General features: G+C 56.6%; 1 protein-coding gene across 1 annotated transcript in view; it reads right to left on the reverse strand.

Moving 5' to 3' along the window:
• Positions 1-2,211: 2,211 nt before the first annotated feature.
• CMPK2 (cytidine/uridine monophosphate kinase 2) overlaps positions 2,212-18,074 on the reverse strand; it is a 60,231-nt gene continuing 44,368 nt past the window's right edge. Inside the window, exon 5 of the mRNA XM_037048670.1 lies at positions 2,212-2,322. Within this exon, the coding sequence (XP_036904565.1) occupies positions 2,313-2,322 (10 nt within the window). The 3' untranslated portion in view covers positions 2,212-2,312. The remainder of the gene's footprint in view (positions 2,323-18,074) is intronic.

Genomic DNA, 18,074 nt, shown 5'->3' on the forward strand with positions numbered 1-18,074 from the left:
CCAGGAGACCCCAGCTCTGGAGCAGTGGCTTAGGGATTTTTCTAGTGCAGGTGGTCGAGGGGGGTACAGACCAATGTAACAGGAAGACCCACAAGTTCTCCCAAAGAAGTTGCCTTTGCTCAGGACAAAGTGTTTGTCAAACACAATGGAGATGCCGATGGCAAGCAACTAAGAAGCCAGTTACTCCCCTGGAGCTAGGAGCTAAAGCACAGACCAACTGGTCTACCAGGGAGGGCCAGGCGGGAAGGGCTCTCCAGATGTCGGAGCAAACCCCCAGTTCCCACCTGAAAGGAGCCCTGCCCAGGAGCCGAGGTTTAGGGCCATCAGACCGCAGAGCATTCTATGCCCCCGGACACTGGGGGAAGCACTAACCAGTCAGCAACAGGAGAAGCTTAAGAGCCGGTGCAACACCAAATTTGGCCCACAGGGAGAGAGGCAGTTCCAGGGAGCCTGGCTCACACCAGTGTCTCTTCCGGGAGGACGTCCCCATGTCCAGGACTGACTCCACAGTGCAGTGACCTCAGAGGCTTCATATTGTGGGGGACAGATATCACTAAAAGAGGGCTCAGGCGTCTGTCACCATCTCAGAGGGAGTATCTGGGAAGCCAGCCCTCATCCCCACCCCCAATCTGCCCTGATAGCACCAGGGCTGTGCTGCAGAGAGAGGGCCACCATGTGTCATCAAGGAGAGGCTCCGAGTGGCCACAAAGGCACTGTGGTCGCAGCTGAGTTGTTTCAGACGGAGAGGAAGGGCCCCAGGCACGGACTTCAGCTCTTCCTTACCAAAGCTGCAAAGTGAGGCCTCAAAACAAGGCAAGAGACCCTCAACTAACTAGGGACGGGGTGGGATTAGAAAGCATTGCTTCTTGGTGCTCCCTGGAGCCCCCCTCCCCCCCCGGATCATTCTGACGTCCACTCAGCTCCCACAGTTGACCTGGGAGCTGAGCCCTCACCGGCTGAGGAGCCCGTGAGGGCTACCTCTTTCCCACGGGATAAGCAGACTCCTCGGCGTGACCCCTGAAATCCCAGGCGCCCTGCCTCCCCGCCCCGCACCGATGCTCCCCTCCAACACTCTCGGGGGCCAGCGCAGAGCTCCAGGTGCCTGACTGCCGGTGCTCACGCTGCCCCTGCCCGACTGGTCTTCTCCTTTCGGTCTCTTCCTTTTTTACTTTACCCGGCGCCCCAAACCCCATTTGCTGTGCACAAGGCTGCCTCCTCGTCTAGACCGACCACCGCTTTGTCCGGGGGGAAGAGACCAGACTCTTGTTCTCTGTCCACGGTGGGATCAAGAGCATGTCGAAAATGGCTTGTGGGAGCCAAGGCCAGCACTTGAAGACGTGGTCGGGTAAGGAAAGAGACCAGTGCAAATCCAGGCTCAAAAAGGGTTTAGTGGCCCAAGGGCATGAGTTCTTCCTGATGCAGAAGTCACATGGGGAATTATTAACCAAAGGGTTTTAAAACACATGGGGTATTTTGGGTCGACAATTCTAGCGCGGTCCACAGAAAAGACATCCACTGAGGAGACCTGAACGACAGCTTTTTCATCAAAAGGGCTCGTGGGACAACTGCAACAGCATAATCAATAAACGGTGGTTTTTAAAGGGCTCTTCTGGCAGCGACGTTTGCGGGGGACTGGCAGGCTGGGCCCTCGCCCCCTTTTCTGGAGACGCGGCTCCCGTGCTCAGTGACGTGGGCCTCTCGACAGCTCGCTCTCATTTGCAGGAACGTCACCGCTGATGTCATCATGTCATTTAAAATGGTTAGGAAATCAGTAACAAATGGCAGGGCCACAGGATTCGGGGACAGATCTGAAGTCCGCAATCAACACGAGTAAGTGTCTCGTCTTTAGAGGGTTAATGTGTTGACCCAAAGAGTGAGGCTAAGGCGCTCTGGCCTGCGTTGCACAGGGCTGTTAGTTTGAAAGTGAGATCCAGTGAGAAAGATATGCAAGAAAAGTGCTGCAATGTGTAATCAAATTCTGGAGAGTTCTGTCTTTATTCTCCACTTAAAAAAAAAAAGGTAGAGACTCCAAAATATGCTGAGGGAAGCAGGGGTCGACTTTTCAAATCTTCGAGCCACAGGAAAACCAAGTAAATGTTGGCACGTGAATGTTTTCTTCGAAGCCAGAAAATAACCCTTCCCCACTGTTTCGTTTGCCTGTTCCCTGTGGTGAATAAAGTCGGGGTGGGGGGGGGGGGCGGCACTAAGAGTCACGTTGAAATCGGTATGAAAATCTTACCCAGGCAGCTTGGGGACCCTGTGAAGGCAGTGCCTTCCTTGATGACGGGGAAGACTTCGAGTAACCAGGGCGTTCAATGTTGGCTAAAAATGACAGAGGATAAAGTCACACCGGCCTGATGACCCTGTTGTTTCACACAATAAACACTGATTTCTCACTCAAACCAAGCCTGGTGGGGAGTGGTGGGCAGGCAGCCGTGGACATGGCCATTCCAGGACCCAAGCCCCTTCATTTTTCAACATCACCACCCTGTTAGAGTCGGGAGAGTTGACAGGGGTGGCCAGCTGTTAGACGAAGGACAGGAAAAAGAGTCAGGGGCAGATTTTATGACCCAGGATGGGAACGGATGGGCACGTCTTTTTACACACCCCTGTGGCCACACCCAGCTACAACAGGAACTAGGAAGGTCATCCAGCTGTCGTCGCAGAAGGGCGAGGTCACGGGGTGTGATAGTTCCTGCCATCCTCGCTGTAGCAGAATCTCTTGATTGTCAAAAAGGCAGACTAAGGCGCATTAACAACTTTTCCAGAATGTGTTTGAAACAAACACAGCTTTGAACAGGAGAGTGCCGACCCCAGAGTGCCCGGCAGCACTCTGCCTGCTATCCCCGCACCACGAGGTGTGCACGGAGGACACCAAGAATACAGCGAGGGGCTATCACATTGGGTGTGAGTTGGGGGAGGTGCCTTATGGGGCACGCCCAGCTGGCTGTGATTGGTTGTTTTCCGCGTCACTCCCTTGGACTGAGTGTGTTGACTCTGGTTTCGGGCTGGGCTGGCGGATGCAGCCCCGGAGACATCCAGCCACCAGGGCTCCTTGCAGGACCTGTGCGCTGCGCAGCTGGGAAGCCCCCAGACGGCGCCAGCTTTGCCGGTCCTGGGAAACGCTGGATTCTGCGTCCATTGTGCGACCCCGGTATTTCTTGTTTTTCTGCCCCTTTTGATTAGCATTTGCCTTCAGGTGTGGCCTCAGCCTCACCTGAGCATCGCGCGATGCCTGGCCTGGTGGAGCCCAAACGCGAGCACGCGCAGTGCTTCCACAGCAAGACCGGAACGAAGGTCCAGGGAGGACGTTCCGCAGCTCGAAGCAGAACACGCTCGAGTCTTGGCTGACCTGGAGCGCTAACCTTTGCTCATTCTTCCGTCAGCAAGTCCCTGTCAACCCCAACCGGAGGCTGGAAATGTGGCCCTCCCCGTGGGCTGGAGGACCCCCGCAGAGGCCGAGCGCGGCTGTGGGTGGGCGCGGGGAGAGCGGCCGCGACGTGCACCGTGGACGAGGAGTGACCGGCCGCACGGCCTGCAGACGCGGCCTGGGGAGGCGTCCCCTCATTCCGTCCATCCGCCCACTGTCCCGCAGAAACGCCACGTGGAGGCAGCGTCTTAATTATTTTAACTGAAGGAGCCTGGAGAGGTCGCGCTGAGGGGTTCTCGTGGGTCTCTCTTCTTTTCCAAGTGGCGAGGCGGCGTAAACATCCTGGTAGTTGCCTCCTGCGTGTTGTCCTTGACCGCGGCAGAGGCTGAGCGCAGTCGTGGGAAGCAGAGCCTGTTTGAAGAGGGAACAAGCGTTCGGTGCCCGGCCCCCGTTTCCAGGATTCTGACTCCGGAGGAGGGCACCACAGGCCCACAGACCCACGGGTGTGCTCTTTCTACAAAGTGCCAGGGGGTTGCTGGGACAGGTTTAAATGTTGCATGGGGCATTCTAAGACGAATGGGCTTGAGACCCTGACCCTCTGCTAAAATAAAGGGCCATTAGACTCATCCGGACCAGCCAAAGCCGCTTTGGGTCAATCTGACATAAGGTGAAGGGTATGGGACTGGACTCCTGAAGGTGATTGGACTCCCTCGAGTCACCGCCACGCTAGTTCTGGACACAGGACAGAAACGATGCTGGAGCCCGTGACCCTGCAGCTGGGCTCGTAGCTCTAGGGATAATGGGTGTCGGGGGTCAGTTCAAAGGGTAGCCCGGGGGACTGAGACGGGCTGTGGTGAGAGGGACTCTCTCCCCCAAGGAAGGACCAGAAGAGCAGAGGACAGCCAACCCATCCCCCAGCTGCCACCGCACAGCTCTCGGCTCCCGGCCCACATGGGCCTGCCTCTGGGTCCCAGCCTGGTGACCGGGGCCACCACCCCACCAGGGAAGCGAACGGCAGTCACCCCTCCAGCAAGAGGAGTAGATTCCGGAGTCCCCAGCTGCCCGTTTGGTGTTTAGGCCCCACCCCTGAAAAGTTCGGGCATTTTTTAAGGGCAGGATTCTGACGCTGTCGCAGATGTCTCCATGGCTGGCGTGTTTTCCGGGGATTCCCCTTCTAATGCACGACAAAGCCGCAGGCCCCCGGGTTCTAGCCTCTAAGTTCTGGCTCCTTGTGTTCTGACCCAAGGTGAAAGAGGTGAGGATTCTGTGTCATTCATTTGCTTGTGCAAACGCGGACGAACTTCCAGGCTGAGGATGTCAGAATCACCTGCGGGGCTTAATTAAACAGCTTCCCCACCCCTCCTGCCACTCACACCTATTGGGGACGGTTCCCACCAGATCGTTAGGGCTCCCAGGTGCTTCTAATGAACAGAACATGGGAAATACGGAACTAGCTACCCTAACCATAGGGTACCTACTTAAATGCATTAGCAGTAATCACTTTAAGGATAATTAGCAGCTCCATAATCGCTAGGTAAAGGGATGAAGCCAGAGTGTGTTACTCGGAAGTGTGTTGGTGCTGGGGCCCCCGGGGTGTGTGACACAGACCCTCTCTCTCCAAACATCCACGGGAGTCTAAATCCAGAGTGTAGCTGAGGCTCTTGCTTTTTCTGGAAGGCTCGCAGGCCAGCAGCTCTGGCATCGACCGGGAGCTTGTTAGAAACACAGACTTTTGGACGAGATTCTGTGTCCTGACTAATGACCAGGGGGTTCCTCGGGGAGGACACTTTAAGGGGCCTGAGGACAGCGGTTCTCCTCCTTGGCTGCCTCTTAGACACCACTGAGGCCACTGATAAAGGGGAGATCGCTGGCTCCCACCCCAGAATATGGTGCCAGATCCTCTGGGGGAGCCTCGGCGTTGGGGCTTTGAGGCCAATAGCTAGTTCTGTCTCATAATCGCACTATTTATACTGCAGGAGGGAAGCCATTTCTCCCACTTTGCACTGGCAAGCCGGTGAGTCCCTCCTTCCAAGGCTCTGAAAAAGGAGCTCAAAGCGTCGTTCCCACACTTGGGGCCAAGCGTCGCCTTGACCCCCGACGCAGACCAGGGGCAGGCTTGTATCTCTGATAGCCTGCGCAGGCCCAGGCCAGCTCCTGGGTCCCTTCTGGTACCCCCGAGATTGGAGGGAAGCTTTGGCAGTCATCAAAGTGAGACAAGTCGCCACCGATGAGTTCAAACGCTCCTGTGGTCAGTGACCCTCGCCATACACTAATCCGGAGTCTGTCTCCTTTACCGGGGATGGAATTCACGGAAGAATAAGGCTAATACATATTCTATGTCTCTATTCTTAGGCTATTAGTAATATTGTTCATTTAGGGGGACAAGAAAGAAAGGAGTGAAGATTTCATTTGCAACGAACCTTTTCCTAATATTCCAATACAGCTACATTTTAAAAATCAGAAATTAACCATAATAGAATTCTATTGCCTTGAGTCTTATAAAGTTCAAGGTCAGAGGGTGTGTTCAGCCCCATACGCAGGGAGTTCGGTCCGCCGACTGCAGTTTCTCCGGTGCCGGTTCCAAGAGGATACGGTTTGCGTGACGTGGGGCATTCGAACGTCATGGGTTTACTCTAAGACATCGATCTTTATAGTTTTCTCCTGCGACTTTCTGTCAAAAGGTGAAGAATTCAGAGAAAAGGGCTTCCTCTTATTGTAAAGATTTGTCGTGGTTCCATCTGCTGGCCAGCCCATCAGGTCTCTCTCCGCACTTGCCAATAAAGAACCCGAGAGAGCCTCAAAACTGTCATTCCCCTTAACACATTGTGACCTTATCATACTGCCTTACACTCCTCCAATTAGCTATAACTTACAGAGCATATTTACATATATTACCATATTTAATCTTCATCCTATCCTCTGGGTCATTATTTCCTTTTAATTCACAGGTAAGAGCATGGACACCATTTTACAATTTCACGGGCACACGTCAATCTGCAGGTCGCCCTCCCTCGAATTACTGCTCTCTGACCACGGGCGATGCAGAGCTCTCCTGAAGTCCCCACGGGGACCCGGGCCACCCAGGAAGCCGAGGGCCGGCCAGGAAGCTCCGTGGGGACAGAGGTGGTGGCAGGGAGTGGAGCTTGCAGTGCGGGTGGTGACGAACGTTTTGAATGAACCATTTTCAATGGCAAATGCAGCCTGAAGAGGAACACGCTGGGAAAGTCTGAGGATGAAGATTTGGGGTTGTGAAATGCTGGAAAGAAGGAAAAAGAACTCTGAGCCAAAAGATGCCCTTCTGAGCCTGGCAAGCTTGCGTGGTCCCTCCCCTGCCTCGCTGTCCACACGTGGAACTGGAGGGCTCTGCTGGAAAGGCCACCGCGATTTGGAAATGCACCGTGGGGGTGAGCCACCGCAGAGGAAAGGGTCCCACATCAAACACACCAGGCAGAGAAGAGGTTTGGAAAGTGGGCCGTGGGTCAGGACGCAGCAGCAACGTCAGCTCCGCCGTCCCCAGTGCGACACTCCAGCTGACGCAGCCGCCAGCCACCTCCCTGCAGGGACTACCCTGAGTGCCCTCGGGTCAGAGTGCACCTCTGTCCCACGTGGATTCCCTCTGTTTGTTGGTGTTACAGCACTGACCGCTGGTGTCCAGTTGTCTGTGACCGTGACTGAGGGCAGATGGAAACTGCAAGGGCGAGGACGGTTCATTGTCTGCTTGTGTTGTTGTTTCCTTCACTGTGGCAGTCTTCTCCAGAGCTAGGCCAGGCCTCGGGCCTGGGGGGGCCCATCAAACCATTGCTGAGTCGGAATCAGTCCCCTGCTGAACAGAATAAGGGGCAGCAGGGGGCACTTTTCCCAACCTCAAAGCTGGGAGCAGAGAGGAGTCTGGGAACAGACAAGGAGAGTCACGTGTTGTTCCTTCAGACTGGGATGCAAAATACCATTTGAAGGTCAAGGCTGCCCAGAGCAGTGTGGGTTTAACCACATACAGCAGGGCTGCACCCAGTTAGCCTCAAGCCACACCCACCCCTGTTGGCTTGCCTTCATACTAATGGAGGTTACCAGCTCTCTGCCCCTGAAATCATTCAAGTTCATTACCCAAGTCTAAATTGCCATCAGAGCCAAGAAAAGATTTGAAATAACATCTTGGGTTGATACGCAACTTTGTTTTCAAAACACATTTAAGCCAATACAATGTAATTCTGGAAGAGGCATCAGGGGTTTGTCTGTGAGTCTTCCTGCATGGAACTGGGGACATTGGAACGATCGCTCATCAGCAGAGGATAAGAATAGGGGCAAGTCTGCAGAGATGACCTGTGACAACACACAGCCGGGCCTTTGCACGTGTTCCTTGATTCCTGTCCTTCTTTCTCTCGGGCCAGACAGATCTTTAAAAGAAGCTTTGATGCAGCCACACTGCGAAGTCTCCCGCCAAAGCGCCTGCACAGGCATCGCCCCCCCCCCCCTTCAGTGGACAGGCTCTGGGCAGCTTTCTGTCACTTGCTCTGGAGAATTTGTATTTTTCTCTGTAAGATCGTGTGGCAGGCTGTCTATTCCTGTTTTGTCAATGCATTTGTCTCCCCTCCTTCACCCAGATCGGATGGTGGCTCAGCTGGGGAGCGAATGAACAGCTGAGCCAGAATCCAGGGTGTGACATAAGAGGAAATAGGCCACACCTACCAGCATCGGGGCTCTTTGTGGGTGGGCCACATGCCATCACTGCAGGGACTCAGGCGGTGCCTGTCCCCACAAGGTAACTCAGCCTGTTTCCGGGCTCCTCCCAGTGCCCTCCACGGCTGAGACAGCCAGGTGAGTGACCGACGGAGGAGAGGGACGTGCTGTGTTTGTGTGTGACTGTTAGTGCACACCACAGTGGGTAGTTGTGACCCTGCACCTCCGTTCACCTGTCTGTACAGGCTGACTGTGCCCCTGTAATTATCCTCCAAGACAGGGCCGCACCCGAAGGCTGGTCTAGACAAGTGACGATGATGGGGCGTCGTTGTCGCGCCCCTGGGGCATCTGCCAGGGACAGTCACCTCTCTGGGAAGGATGATAGGTGAGCAGGGGACCCCGAGAGGGCTGGGAGCACTCCGGGGCCTGGCCCTTCACCTGAAAGCCTTCGGGAGGGGATGCCCCGGGCGGGGACAGAGGGTTGCGGGACACGAATCCGGGTGGCTGAGCTGTCACAGGCGCTTTTGGGCAGTTCCAGTGAAATGTCACCAGAGCCTCGTCTGAGGGTCCATGAACTAAGATGAACTGAGGAGCCTGCTGGCGTGTTAGGGAAGGATGGGATCAAAATTATTGACCCAATGGAAAGGACTGCGGAGGGTCCGGTGAGTTCCCGAGGGCGTTCTAGGCGCCTCCCTCCCAGGACCCCGGAGGGCCGGACCCTGAGGGAAGGAGCTCCCAGAACAGCCACAGCTCTTTAGGCAGTGACCCCTGGGACAGCTGGAGAGTGGCCTGCGCTTCCACGGCCACGTGGTCAGAAATCGACTTGAGCCTGTGAGACTTCACCGAGGAGCCGTCCCCTTTGGAGCGCAAGTTCAGCAGGCAGGTGGGGTTCGCTTTGCGGGATTTGATAGGCTTGTTTTCTTGTTCGCTCTCAACGCTACACCTGTCCCACGCATCCTGGTCGTCCTCTCTGTCCGCCGAGAAGGAGGAGTGGGCAGCAGTGGGGATGTGTTCTCCCTCTTACCTGGGAACCCTGGCGTCTACCCTATGGGAGCTACGTGAGGACCTCGGGGTGGGGGCGGGGGGCACTGTGGACGCTCCTTCGAGGGACCTGCAGCACCTACTCAGGGCCGTGAGGGTGACAGCCAGCCCCGGCCACCCCAGCCAGACTTCCAGCAGGGCTTGTGGCCAGGACCACGCCATCCGGTTTATCTGGTTCCACGGTCCCGTTTTAAAAGGATCAGACACTTGATCCAGGGGGAAAAGGGTCGTCTGCTCATTCCCCGTCCCCAATCCCTCCTCTTTGGGGAACCTCAGCGTTCAAGGCAACTGCAGGTGAGCTACTTACGACACGCCCTTAGCAAACGAGAGTTTCCAGAGCCCCCAGCTCCGAGAGAGCTTGTTCTGACACGAGGAGTTTCCTGTGGGCCCGCAGCCCTGGCAGCCACTCCGGTTAGAGCCTTTGCATGTTCTAGACCCGGGTCTAGAACAAGACTCTTCGGTGTCAAATCACCCCTTGTTCTTCAGAGCAAATATTGTGAGTTCCCTCGTTTTCAGAGGCATGCTTAGTCTATTTTCATATCTGTTTTATCAGTTTTTTCTTTCAAATTGCCCTTCGAAGCCTGGTCAGCCCCTTCCCTGTGGGTCAGAGGGCAGGTTCTGGGGAGGGGTGGGGAGGGGCGCTGGGGCCCTTCTCCCAAATAAAAGAGTACTGATGGGTTTCAGAAGGAGCCTTGCCGTCGTGACCATGGGCAGTTAACTACTTATTAATAAGACACGGAGCTTAATAACCTGGGGACAGGAGCCTGGCGCATCCTCGGGAAGCCGTAGCTTCCCCCGCAGGGGACCACAGCACTGGGTTGCTCCAAGGGGCTCAACATTCCCCCTCCCCTGCTCCGGTACAGGACTCTCGGGGCGCAGGGGGCGGTGCAGATCATGGAGGCCTGTCCATCTAACTAGGGGGCGTGCACCTATCAAAAACTTGCAAAATCTTGCAAAGTTGATTGGTCATTTTGAAAAAGCACCTGGTTCATCCCAAACCCAAGTGGCTGTTCCCAGGGGAGCAAAGAAGCACCCTCTCTCTCTCCCTCTCTCTGACACGTACCCACCCCGTGGGCTCACCCATTCTCTCTCACCCCGGAGCACGTGACCCTGAAGGTCTACCAACTCCCAGGGCCCGAGGCAGATGGCATGGGTTCCCGAGGACTGAGCATTAACATGAAGCAGAAACTCTGGACACTGGCTTTTGCTTCGCCCTCACTGGGGACATGGTGGACTTTGTCATGATGGACAGAGGAAGAGGGGACATTGGAAACCAGGAGCAGATTTCCACCGGGATAAACCACGTCACAGTCTGCCGTGTGTGGGTCCATGGAACTCTCCCCTGGCCCTCCCTCGGAGGGGCCGGGTTTCCACCAGTGACACTGTCACCCAGGTTCCAGCTGGCAGCGCTTCCCACGTGTTCTTCTCGCATCACGCTTCTGAGAACAGAGCTGTAGTTACCAGAGCAGAGGCCGAGCCATGTCTTTTCTCCCCATCGCTGCCCCCCCACCTGGCCCCACGTCACCTCTCTCCCCGCCAACCCCCCTCCAGCGGTGCCCACGTCCCCACAGGGTGGCATCTTCTGATGCTGCAGAATGGCCGTCCCTCGAGGTGCCGGGCCAGTCCTGGTTCCCCGTGGATGCAGGAAACGGTCTGCGGAGCTCCCCACCATCCCCCCCGGCCTACCTGCCCCTCGTTTAGAAGCCGTTCTGTGTCCCGCAACGCCGTGCAGTCCACCTACCTGGGGTGCATCCTTCCAAGTCACAGGCATCTCGGCAGGGCTGCAGAGGACCTCAGAGACGACGCAAAAGCCAGGGTTCCTGGCTTTTGGGTTCCCTGCCTAGCCTCCCGTGGTTTGGGGCAAATAATATAACCGCTCAGGGCTCTATTTTCACAGTTGAAGAGAGGGGCGGGGGGCTCTGTGTCCTTCCCGTTGTTGGGCCGGGCGAGAGTCCTGGGAGGAGCGAAGAGACATGAGCCTAACTGAGACATCAGGCCCCGGGCTGGGGGTGGGGGGTCTCTGCGTCCGACTCCCAGGGGCGCCCTTCAGGCCTCGAGGGTGAAGCTGACACAGCGTTCCCCCGTCTCTCAAACTCGGGCGTCTGGAAGGCACATGGTCGACCCGTGTACTTTGCCACCACCTTGGATGCATCAGCTCTTTGGGACCTGTGCTGTCTCACTGACGTATGTCTGTGTGGTCAGCCAGGTCAGTGACTCCCATCCTGAACAGCTTCCCGACTGAAGACGGTGGACGTGCTTCCCTCGGCTGCTCCATTCTGTTCCTGACGCAGCTCCGCGCACGGGCTGGGCTGCAATCAGTGCTTTTTGATGACGGGAAAAGCTTTATTCCCCCCGTTCCCGTCCAACCCAAATAACAAATGACTCCAAACCGCAGACACCAGAAAGCCCCTGATTAATGGAATTACACACCCTCCTCCATCCCAGCATTCGGGGGCTGATGGCAATATGCATAATGACATGTCACATGCTTCAGATACCACGGGGATGTCCCAGGAAGGTTCTTTATTGCCTGTGGCAGGATTCCTCAGGGGAAGGGCTGACATCCTGCCGGCGAGCCGGGGTCCCCATTCTCCGGGAATTGATCCCAGAGAACGCATTGTTCCCTGGTTGGCTGGCTTCTTCTCTGTTGTTACACATCTCTTATTTGGCTTATTACTTACAAAGTAATTCAAATTCGATCAGACTGGCTTTAGCTGAGTGAACGGCCTGGGTAAGAATTTTTCCTAAACGCGCGATGCGCTGCGCAAGGCAAGAATGTGCAGAAATGTGTGAGGCGGGGCAGGCCGAGGGCCCAGGGCCGGGGCCCAGCGCGGCTGTCAGCCCCCCAGCTTGGCCGCCCACGAGCGGCGTGGCCTTGGGCAAGGCTCCGCCCCAGTTCCCGCTCCGAGCGATGGGCAATGACTTCATGGGGTTGTTCTGGAGATTTGAGGGGACAGATGTCAGGTGCCCAGCCTGGGGTCTGGCACAGGGGGGTGCCCCCACATTTCTCCTGAACTCTTAAAGCCCCCAGCCCTCAAGTCAGAAAATAGATCCTTCTCATTCAGGGGGATGTGTGACCGCCGAGGGGAACAATGCCTGCCCAAGATTTTATGTAATTTTGTGGCTTCCACGACATGTCCAGGCCAAACACTTGTTAAAAAAAAAACAAGGTTTATTCAGTTCAGCAAACTATTTAAAGTGCCTTCCCCTCAGGCACAGGGCCAGGCTCTGGCGGCGGCTGGGGCGCATGCAGCCCACCTGCCGGACGAGGGCAGACGGCGAACGACCTGCGGCACATTTGCTAAATTGGCAGGCACGCACGGTCCAGGGGCTATCGTCAGCTCATGCTCAAAACGGGGACGCTGTCAGATGTGTGTTTTAGGGTGACGTGAACCTACTGTTGAAGGCGATCTGCCTGGGACCCCTCCCTAGCCTTCCAAGCCCCACAGCCCGCCCCAAGTTCCAACAGCCGGTCGGGTAGACAGCAGGTCAGGCCAGTCCTAGTAACCCGCAGACCCCTGGGAGGCCCCCTGAGCCTCATCTGTGGTGAGGTTCGGGGGAGACTCCCTGTGAAGCTTGTTTCCAGGGAGGGAAGGCGGAGGCCCCCGCCCTGGGCGGCCCTGGGCGCACTCTGAAGAGGCGTTGGAACTCTGCCTGACGTCGGGCTCCAGGCGAGGGTGCCCGAAAGGAGGAGACAGACGCACACGGGAACCCACAGCCTCCAGCAGGCGCTGGGGACACGGACAGAGACACGGCCTCCGCCGTGGATCGTGTGCCAAACACCACACGTGGAGCTCTGCCTCCTGTCCCTCTGTCCGTCCCACCTCCTCTTTGCCTTCAAACCTCCGGGCAATCCAAAATTAATGACCGCTCTCTCTTACTCCCCAGCCCGGACACGTTTTTTAAATACCACATTTTTGTCATGGCCAAAGGTTGAGAGGGAGTTTGGCCGTGTGCAAACTTGCTGTGACCCTAACCCCCCAGATGGCCACAGGTGCTCTGTGTGGATGGGTGCATGACCCATAGGCCAGGTAGGAGCCCGGAGGCGGGGCTTGTGGGGGGCGGGGCCTCCACCGGGTGAGGGGAGGCCCCTTCCAGCTGCACTGGAAGCTCCTGGGCTGAGCCTCGTTCCCCAACTCTCAGCGCCGTGACAAGAGTGTGTCAGGTGTTGTGTGAGTTGCACACGCATCCCCCAGGCATCGCCATAGCAACGAGGGGTTGCTGAAAAAGAGGCAAATCTGCGGGCCAGAACACCTGTGCTTCTACTTTGTTTCGTTTTGTTTTTGAATATGCTTTGAGTTCTACGACTTTTGGAGCCCAGATGATTTTGGAAGTCAGTTGAAGTTGCGCAAAATGGTTAACATTTTTTAAAATGTCAACATATGTGTTTGCAATCGTGTGTTCTCAGTCAGTTACATCCCATAAATTCCACCACACCAAAGACGTCTTCATCTTAGGGTGAGGGTGGTGATCGTTAAAACTGGTATTAACATTTGTCCTAAGTACGATCTTGGGCAATAACGCTCACACCTTCAAATGAATATGAGTAATCGCACCTTACGTCCTCAGAAGGTGATCAGCCCGCACCGTCAATGCGGGCGTGATCCCAACAAGTCCACGGACACGGGGCTGCCAACAGGCCCTGCCCACACATCTCGGCCTGGCTTCCCACACACGCACAGACCACAGGGTTCCTCAGAAAAGGGCGCTCCTTTTGCAGCCTTAACCTTGAAGCCAGAAGGTCAATGCCGACCTCCTAGTTTCAAGACTTGATGATAAAGCAGTATAGCAAGTAGAGGAAGCTTTCTGTGATGTCCTTAGAGGCAACCTACCGGATGGGTGACCTGAATTTCAAAGGGCCACCCTAACTGCTGATGAACTAGAGGTCTCCAGGGCTCGGGGCGGACAGAACAAGAGGGCAGGAGAAGAGAAAGCATTGTGCACCAGAACGAATAAGGACCAGGTGTTCGCCAGGAAACGAACAAGCCACTGAGTTCCTCCACGGGAGAGTGATCATCACTGGGGAGGCGCCATGACCATGCCCCCCCGCCCCCGTCACCCTTCAGGGTCCGCTCGAGCTCCGTCCACTGGCGCAGAGTTGTCTGCTCTTTCCTCGCACTCCAGGCTCTTGACGCTGGTCCGGCGTTGCTCTCGCTCTGCTCGGATGGGCCCGTCGTCCTCTCCGTCCCTCCTTGGAAGTGCTACCAGGGGCGCTGGTTGGCATCCAGGACACGTATGGGGGAAATGCTTCAGGGACTTCTGCATGAAATTGGAAACTGAAAGCAGGGAGGAAGGGGAAAGGGAGGGAGGAAGGGGAGACACCTGCTTCTCGGCCAACTGGTAGATCGATGTGCAAGGAGGAAAGGGAAGTCAGGAGCGCCCCCCACAGGCCGGGCACCAAGGTTGCACTTGGGGGGCAGGCTGCTGCCTCACCAGCTCTTTTCACCAAACGCTCAGGCCCAGGCCCACTGTGCAGATGAGGAAGATGAGGTTGAAAGAGATGAAGAAAGTGACCAAGGTCACATGGTCAGAAAGGGAGGGGCCAAGGTTTGTGCTCATGTCTCTTTCCGGCTTCCAGCCCCGTGGCATCTCTAGAAGAATTCAGAGCCCATTCAGCAGACGCGCTTCAGCTGCTGGGGGCTTGCAGGGTCCAGAAGCGTCTCCACCCAGCCCGCCGACCCGAAGGGCAGAGCCTCTCCACACCAGCCATTACGGCAATTTCAGGCCCACGCCACCACAGCTAATTAGATCAAGACAAGAACCCTGACCCTGGGCAGAGTCCAGGCCAGCTAATTAAATTAAGATCAATATGGAATCTTCCTGAGACAAAGGAACAATTGGACATTTCTGACAGAGGTGTCTGCAGGTTGCGTCAATGAGACAAGGACAAAAAACACGTTAGAGATGTTTCTATGCCAGAATCCTGTCCCGCTGCCCTCAATGAAGGGGGTGCAGCCCGGCTCCTGGGCAGGTGGGGGGGTGCGCAGCGGGGGGATGCTCAGTGCTGCCTGCAGAGGTCCGAGGCAGGGCCTGGGGATGGGGCCTCGGGGCCGCAGTTTCCTCCTGTCTAAATGGGGTTTGACAGGCAGCAGGTGACCCCCAAATCTCCCATCAGGACACAGGAGCACATAGTGAGTCTGCACATGCAGCATAGTTTGACCCTCCGAACAGTTCTTCAGGGCCATCACTGTATGGTCACCACGGTCAGAGTGAGTCATTGTTACCCTCATTAACAGCATTAGGGGACCGGGCTGGGCTGTAAGTAGGTTCACCCATTTCCAGCAACAGGGAGACACAGGTCATGCCCCAGGTCACGTTTCCCTGGGAGAGCCAGGCGGGTGCACGGACAAGACCCGAGTCCTCCACGCACTTTGACATGGACGCCCCTGCTGACCTTGCCGCCTCGGAGCCCCAGAGCCCTTGTCTGCAAGTCCAGGTTCAAGACGAGTGGACTCCAAACCCTGAGGGCCGTAGTCTGCTTTGAAATCGCAGGGAGTGCTGCAGGGGGGCCGCTGGGGTGGGGGGCCTCATTCCCACATTTCTTTCCACCTTGCTGAATAGCTTCCTTGATGGAAAAAGACACCAAACCAGGAAAAAAACCCTCAGAGTGTGCAAAGCCAGAAAGCTGAGTGGACTCTGCCTGAGAAGTCTGTTCTCTGAACTCCAAGTTCCGGCAACGGCAACGCTGTTCATCAAAGGACGACTCAGTGAAGGGGAGGGGACTGCCAGCCCGCAACTCGAGGTTGCACGGACTCCCCACTTCCTGCCGCTCCACGTGGGGGTGGGGGGCGCCCTGAGGCAGCACAGACGCTGGGTGATGCAGCGGGGACCCAGCGGGAGCCTGGCTGGTCCGGCTGAACTGCACACCTGGGAAGACCACGTGTCGAAGGGACCATGGTCTGAGCAGCAGCTGCAGGACCAGGGTCCTGGATCAGGAGGGGACGGCGGAGGAGAGACAGCTGCACAGAGACAGGAGCCAGAGGCACGGTGCCCGAGGGGGACAGCCCCGGAAGAGATCTGACCTTCCTGGAGGCACAGGTGACGGATGCTGGGGATGAGCCTGGAGCCTGTCACAAAGACTGAGTGACGGAGGTCGTGCGTGGGGGGTGGAGAGGGTCATGTGTGTTTCATCAGAGCCCCCAGCACCAGATGCTGGCTCTCGGCTTACGGTCCCCAGGGGCCTGGTATGAAATATCATGCACATTTTTTGCAAGATCATATTTTTAACCAAGATAAGTGCAAACCAGACGGCTCGCCCCCAAGCCCTCACTAACTAGACGCCCTTACATTTCCAGTTAACCCACGAGGGTCCGTGGGCTCCTGACTACAGTGAGTACAAGACAGACTCCCTGCCTCTGTGGGGATACACTCGTGCAGGCCTACTGTGTGCCCTGCCCCACACCACAGAACAGCATCACAGACACAACAGGCGGCAAGCTGCAGTTCTCGACTTCTGGCCTGACCACCCTTCTAAAGCTCAGCCTCAAACACCAAGTCCCGCTGCAGACACCATTAGGCATTTTGCTAGGAACCCCCACCACCTAAACCCACTATACCCCGAGGCGGACTGGCCTCTAACAGATCACCTGACCCACAACCGAATAAGGGGGAGGGCCTTAAAAGGTGGCGACTGCGAAGTGAACATTAACTTTGCATTTGAAGATGAAAAACAATCCTAAAGAATATTTCACAGGCTATAACACTTCAGACATAGGTTTAGCAGAATGAAATTGCCGTTCTGCATCGTTTGGAGGCATCTGAGAACAGGCATCTTGCTAGCAGGGAGACCGAGAGCTGACGGGACGCGGGGTGCACCTCAGAGGCCGACCCGGTCCTCTGACCCTGATTCAGAACCCAGAGCTCGAGGCGCAGGGACGGGAATGTTTCTGTGTGGCCCCAGCTCCCCTCCGAATTCCCAAGTGAGACTCTAAACCCTTTAGCGGCAGGTCCCTGGGGCTACTTCTCGCCTCAGATCATTCTTTTCATGCTGAGCTTGGGTCCCCTGAGATGACAGAGCCCCCCTGTGTGGGACCAGGAGAGGGCAGGACAGGGGCAGCACGCAGGCGGCACCGGGCCTCCCTCGCCTCTCTGCTATTGACTTTGCAGTGAGTGAGTAGCTCCTTGCGGGGGGATGTCTCTAATTCCAAGTGCTTTCTGGAGGCACGCGGCATCCCGGGCCGGGGTGGGCAGGCCCAGGAGCACAGCCGCCCACCGCAGGGCAGGTGTCTCACAGGTGTGACCCAGGCAGCCACCAGCAGGTGTACGGCTGCCCTCCCCCCAGCAGGGAGACCGAGCCCTGAGAAACCCAAGCAACTTCCCTCAGGTCACAAGGCCCATGAAGGTCCATCTGGGATGGGGACCCATCCTGTGTGGCACCGAGCTGAGTGCCCCCCACTCCTGCCTCACCTCAGCTGGCCTCACCTGTGCCTACAGCAGCCTTGTGCCCCCATCTTGGAGCGCTCAATCACAGTCGGACACACGTCCTACTATGTTTCAAGTGCATTCAGTGGCGTGTGGTACTTCGATAAACACTAATACATAACACTAGGCCTTTTTCCTTACTAACGAGCTTGAGATATTTTCAGCATTTATACCAGAGAGTGTTGCTGACTGTGAATGAACCGGGGTTCACATAGCTCAAGCTGAGTAAGGAAAGCCCCACCACAGAGCTTTCTTTCCTAGGGCCTGCCCGTGTGAGCAACAGGCGGACACACAGCGAGTCCCGGGCTGCGGGGCCTCTTTCCCTCACTGTTGAATGCCGGGCTTCCCCGGACGTGTGCATCGTGTCTCTGTGTGCTAGGCGGTGGCCGGGAACTCACGCAAGCCAGCAGTCCTAGCATACCCCGCATTCCCCGAACTCCCTGCAGTGAAGCCCCCGGGTTCTGCGGCGTGGGCACCTCAGCTTCCCGGAGAGAAAAGCCGGGCTCAGTGACATGACAGGGCCTCACCACAGCCTGGCACTGGTGTGACACCGCCAGACGCCCGGCCC

The sequence above is a fragment of the Sturnira hondurensis genome, unplaced genomic scaffold, assembly GCF_014824575.4.
Source record: "Sturnira hondurensis isolate 20B ecotype Veracruz unplaced genomic scaffold, ASM1482457v3 Scaffold0006413, whole genome shotgun sequence".
NCBI lineage: Eukaryota > Metazoa > Chordata > Mammalia > Chiroptera > Phyllostomidae > Sturnira > Sturnira hondurensis.